At 52.4% G+C, this 6,000-nt stretch overlaps 1 protein-coding gene across 4 annotated transcripts in view; it reads right to left on the reverse strand.

Moving 5' to 3' along the window:
* The window catches only part of SCAF4 (SR-related CTD associated factor 4), a 56,204-nt gene extending 53,803 nt beyond the window's left edge, over positions 1–2,401 (reverse strand). For all 4 annotated transcript variants that reach the window (XM_082655071.1, XM_082655070.1, XM_082655072.1 and 1 more), the window contains exon 1: positions 1,997–2,401. In XM_082655071.1, the coding sequence (XP_082511197.1) occupies positions 1,997–2,026 (30 nt within the window). In that variant the 5' untranslated portion in view covers positions 2,027–2,401. The remainder of the gene's footprint in view (positions 1–1,996) is intronic.
* Positions 2,402–6,000: the final 3,599 nt, after the last annotated feature.

The raw sequence follows: 6,000 nt of genomic DNA on the forward strand, positions 1-6,000 counted from the left end.
GTCAGACTATTTTCTCCAGAAAAAAGTGTTTTGGGAAGAAAGTCTGGCAGAAGAGAGTTGGAATTGGTAACATACACCTAACATAATGCAATTTGCAGTGATAAAGACTAGGAATGGAAATAGAAATTATTTAAAGAGGAAAATGATCAATGATAAGAAAATTCTCATTTTGTACATTTAAAAAGGTTAAAATACCATTTTCCTTTTTCAAGGAGTCAGTATCATTCCTAATTTTGGTTTTCAAAGTAAAAACTACTGATGACATTTTTCCAGAATTAACATAAGACACTTTGCTTAATAATGTGCTTAATGTGAACTTCCATAATGTCTCAATCAGAATTAAATACTTCTGATCTTAAGAATACACTAAAAACCCTCCTCTTTGTTCGTTAAAACCATTCAAAAAGTTTTTATCTTGAGAAAGAAATGTACTTATCTTCTAAAAAATTGTACCATTTGTATAAAGTCTCATTCATTCAACAAGTATTTGCCAACCATGTGCTATGCTGGGGGGGGGGGAGAAAGCAAAGAACAGAAACTCCCTGCCCTCATGAAGCCAACATTCCAGTGTATTTTGCCTCAAGGAAACAAAGTCAACTTCCAACTCTGAAATCTTTGGAGCATTATCACAAATTCTCTAGCCATCAAAAATGAGGAAATACTATTTCATCATTTTGAAAATAATCAATACTGAACTTTACAAGACACTGCCCAACTTCTGCAGTTAAGACATGTTATGTATCCATCAGTTGAAGACAAATCATTTCTAGGATAATTGATAAAGCAATAAACGGTGCTAACTGCAGTGTTAGTGGAGGGTACGATATTATAGCACTGCAAAGTGAAAGTTACTGCACCCTAATTCTGTCACAAGTGAAACTACAAAAATCTCACTGTGAGATGCACCAAGTTTTTAACGCTGTCCCAAGACATCTAGCACTACACTACTACATCTGACTTCTTCAGTGCTGGGTTTATCTTTAGTACTTGGAAAAGAAAGATAATCCAACTCAACACATGACAATTGTTTCCATTCTGTAACTACATTTTAAATCATCAATGGTCAAGACCTCTCCCCTCAAATCGATTCTGAAAAATAGAAATGTGTGGACTCTACGCTTCAAAAACAGCACCTGGAATGTTTGGAGATACAACCAGAGAGCTTTAGGGCGGCAGGCAGCTTTGTTCCCGGTTTTGGGAGGTTTTCACATGTAAATGCTCCCAAAGAAGGGAGCCGAGGATTAACTACCGCGAGAAGGGTGCAAGGGTGGGGGACTGGAGGCCAAAGCCGGCATTCTAGCGGTCTAAGGCGGGGCGAATACTCTTCCCTCCCATTCAACTTTTTAGGTGTCACGTTGGGGCCACAGAGCCCATAAGACGGTTGGGTTCACGACTCGGTAAGATAAGGAGCCCCGTTTATTAAGCCCATTTCCCAAGTGTAGGAATCCCGGGGGAGAGGGATGAACACCCTCTCCAACTCCTCCCCGACCCGGGATCAGAGTCCAGCCGCTGTCGCGCCGCGGCCCGAGCAACAGGAGAGCCGAGGCCGCCGCTCCGCCAGCCCTGCGACCAGCAGATGCTCCGGCTCCCCCCGCCCCCTACGCCCGCCCGCGCTTCTTTCTTAGCCCCTTGCGGGCTCCCGGTACCGCGAAGCCAATACGGGGCTGGGAGCAGAGAGCGAGAGCACCCGGACCTGAAAGGGGGCGAAGTTAGAGGCACCGGCGCCGACGCGGGCTGGAGAAGGCCGGAAGGGGGCGAGAGGGGCAGCCCGAGGTCGCCGCCCGGGAGTGGGAGGTGGGGGAGGGGTGTGGGGTCGGCTCCCGCGGCCGCCGCGACCTCCCCGGGCCACAGGCCGCTCCGCGCAGGCCCCGCCGCCCCGGAACCGGGGCAGGAAGAGTCCCCACCCCGACCTAAGCTTTAAATCTCCGGCGGCAGGAGAAACGACGCCCCGACTCCACGGCAGGCCCGGCACCCTCCTGTTCCAAGCACCCCTTACCTCTTGGTTGAAGGCGTTGACGGCGTCCATGTTCGCGCTGCGGCGGCGGCTGCTCCGGGCCCGCCGGTCACATAGACCTCGCGCCGCGGCGGAGCGGGGCCGGGGAACCGGCCGGGCCTGAGGGGCCGGCGGAGGCGATGTGCTGCGGAGCTGGAGGCCGGGCAGGAAGAGGCTGCGGCCGAGGCGGCGGGGCGGGCGGCCGAGGCAGAGGCGGCGGGGTGGCGGGCCCCCTCTCAGTCCCGTTCGGAGGATAAGGAAAAAGAGGCGGCGGCGGCCCTGGGCTCCAACATGTCCGTTTGGTGGTGGCGGCTGCGCTCTGCGTCTCGCTGACACGGCCCCCCGCGCCCTCACGCACTAGCCCACACTGGCCCGACCGGCAAGCGGGCGGGCCTCTCTCTCCTCCTCGCCAGCGGGATGGCGGCAGCTGCCCGAGTCCACGCCGCGCGGGGCACGCTGGGACGGCTTGGGCCTCCCAGCTCTTCCTGTGCCCGGCTCCAGCCCCGCCCCGCCCCGCCCCCGCTGGCCCCGCCCCGCCCCGTCCCGCCCCGCGCGTGCGCGCGCGCCGCCCGCCCAGCCGCTAGCGCGTGACGCTGGGCAACGGAGTGCTTTCCCGCCCGCTGCGGCCGCGGGCCGAGAAGTCGGCTTAGCCCAGAGACTGGGTCCCCGAGAGGGCCGCCGGCGAGCGCGGGGTCCCAGGGCCAGGAGTCTGGCACGGAGAGGGCCAGTGCACACGCGCGCCCCTGCCCGACACGGCGCTCCCCGGTGCGTTTTTGTGTGCCATTCTGCCCAGGCAGGCCCTGCACCCGTCAGGGCTGGCGGGCTCGGAGCCACTTGCCCTCCGCTGCCTGGAACAAAGGGCTCAGGATTTGACCTCAGCCCGCTGAGCGTGCATTTGCAGGCTCCCGTGCAGGCTCTGCCGATGCAGTCCTGTGTCTGCCCTAATCGTGAGGGTTAAATCTGCCTGAGCTGAAGCCCCGAGAAGGACATGCAGGCACTGGATATCCACGCAGGCCTAAAGGAACCCCTGTGCAGCCTTGTGCCGCGAGAGGAGTGGATTCGCTAAACACTAATATCGATTCCCCAAACCACGTTGTTTCCTTTTAGGTGGAAAGACTGTTCTGATTAACTTCCCGTGCAACCTACTGCCTGCCGGGCACTGTGCTGGGTTCTGGGAATATGGAAATTAAAAGATACTTTTCTTTCCCGCAGGTAGCTCGATTTAGTGGGAGAGGATAGGCAAATGAGCAGGTAATAACTAAAGCATGGTAAGTGTTAGGGCAGAGACTCTGTGGAACAAAGGACAAAGATATTCATCTGACTGGAAGTCCAGGAGAGCTTTTTAGAGGAAGTGGCACCTGAGCTACATCTGGAAGAAGCAGCAAGAGTGGTTGGAGAAGGCACTGTGGCCTAACTGAGCTTGACGAGTACTGTGGCATTACCCAAGGAGGACGAGCTGGAGCTTATGGAGTAAGGAGGAGGACTGAGACCAGGTCCTGAAGAGCCTCTGTGTCCTTCCAAGGAGTTTGGATTTTGTCCCCAAGGCAGTGGGAAGCCATTGAAAGCTTTTAAGAGGAGAGTGGTGTCATGCAATATGCTCTTTCACGACTAATGTGTAGAGTAGCAAGAGTGGGGTCAGGGAAAGAATAGCCCTAGCCCTCAGCCCAGGGGATGCTGAGAGCTTAAGGCAATGGAGTAGAGGAGAGACAAGCTCAGGTACTTAAGAAGGGAAATGGATGGGTTGGGACAGAACAACTATGAGGTTAAGGAAGAGGGAGGTATCAAGGAGGATGCTCTAGGTATTTGCTTGATGAAGGACATGGGTGGTGGGTTTATAAGTTAGGGAATATATGGGTAGGAAGGAATGGGTTTGAGTGAAGTCACAGTAATGGTTTAACACTTGTAGATCGTTTACCATGTGCCAGGGTCTGACATGCCATTCTGTGTTATTTCGTTTAATTTAATGTGCTTCTGTGTGACGTGGCTATTGGTAATGCCCCTGTTTTATAGTTGAGGAAGTGAGACCCAATTCGGTTAGCTAACATGCCCAAGGCCAGATGATCTCCTTCTGGTGCCTGTGGAGTTTGAGCTGCCCCTGGCGCAAATAAGTGAAGGTGTCTAAGAGGCAGTTGGGTAAACGCGAGTGGAGTCAGGAGAGATGGCTGAGAGGAGGTGGAGGTCTGGGAGTCAGTAGTGCAAAGCATGCTGGGAGGAGCTGAAACTGACAAAGGGAGACGAAACTGGAAACTCAGCTATGTGAGGGGTAAGAAGCTAGAGTGAGAACAGGCCGAGAAAGAGCATGGGAGAATCGGTCAGCCTGGTCCGGTGCTGAAGGTAGAAGTCAGCAAGGTAAAGGTTAGGAAGTACCTGCTAGCAGTGGGATCTCAGGAGGAACGTTGGCAGGAGTGGAGAGGGCCGAAGCCAAACTGATGTGCCCTCAAGAAGGGAATGCAGGGACTTCCCTGGTGGCGCAGTGGATAAGACTCCGCACTCCCAATGCAGGGAGCCCAGATTCGATCCCTGGTCTGGGAACTAGATCCCACATGCATGCCACAACTAAGAGTTCTCATGCCACAACTAAGGAGCCATGGAGCCACAACTGAGGACCCCCCTTGTCACAATTAAGACCCGGTGTAGGGACTTCCCTGGTGGTGCAGTGGTTAAGAACCCGCCTGCCAATGCAGGGGACACGGGTTTGATCCCTGGTCTGGGAAGATCCCACATGCCACGGAGCAACTGAGCCCGTGCGCCACAACTACTGAAGCCTGCACGCCTAGAGCCCGTGCTCTGCAACAAGAGGAGCCACCTCAATGAGAAGCACACCCACTGCAACAAAGAGTAGCCCCTGCTCTCTGCAACTAGAGAAAGCCCGCGCACAGCAACAAAGAACCAACGCAGCCAAAAATAAATAAATTTTAAAAAAGACCCGGTACAACCAAATAAGTAAATAAATACATTTAAAAAAAAAAAAAAAAAGAACGAAGGGAAGGCAAGCAGGAGATATTTTACAGCCTTGACTGTGAAGGCAAGTTTGTGAGGGACCCAGGGAAAAGCTGCAGGATGAAGGAGGAGTGTACTTGTTTCTTTTAGGATGTGAGATGATGTGTACTCTTAATTATTTGTTGAAGGAAAAAAAAGTATTCTTTGGGGGCCCATCTAACATCTACTTCATTTCACTCCCTTTTTATCTCTCAGCTGAACTACGATTATATTTTTTTAAGCCCATTTTGCTTCTCTCAGAGTAGTCATACATAGGACCACCAACATTGCATTAGAAAATATAGTTGTTGGGGACTTCCCTGGCGGTCCAGTGGTTCAGACTCCGCGCTTCCACTGTAGGGGGCACGGGTTTGATCCCGAGTGCTATGCGGTGTGGCCATTAAAAAAGAAAATATAGTTCTTAGTAGATCTACCCTTTGGCTTTTCTGGATCTCCATTGTCTACCAAATCCTGTCCAAGACCCCCATACCATGTTGCCAGCCTACTGCCAGGGCACAACCCAAGTTTTGTCATTTCCTGGACACGTCTGGGAATTGACACAGCTTGCCTTTTTTGCTCTCATGTAAAATCTCTCCCGGCTTCTCCATGTAGGCAGGCCCATTTAGCATCAGGTTGATATTCAGACATTACCTCCTTTCAATCATTAATCACTTATCAGTCACCTACTTTGTGTCAGGCACTGTACTGAAAAGCTTCCCGACTCTCCTCCTAGCCAGACTCAACGTCTCCCACCATATGCTTCCACGACCCGGCTATAGCACATCTTACCTTGTCTTGTTATTATCCGGAAAAGTCTGCTGTGCCCTTGCCCTTCCCCTCCCTCTTTCTGTGAACTGTGGCAGATCTTAAAAATGGGCCCACAAAGCCTAATGGAATTCCTTCTCCCCCAGCTCATATCTGTAATCTTCTTTCCTCCTGTGAGTCAGAGAAATGGATTTGCCTAAGGAAGTTTGCAGTCTTGAGCTGGGCGGAAGGTGGTGAGTTCAGCTTCAGACATTTTGCATTTG

Source organism: Grampus griseus (genome assembly GCF_964374135.1).
Source record: "Grampus griseus genome assembly, chromosome: 5".
Taxonomy (NCBI): Eukaryota; Metazoa; Chordata; class Mammalia; order Artiodactyla; family Delphinidae; genus Grampus; species Grampus griseus.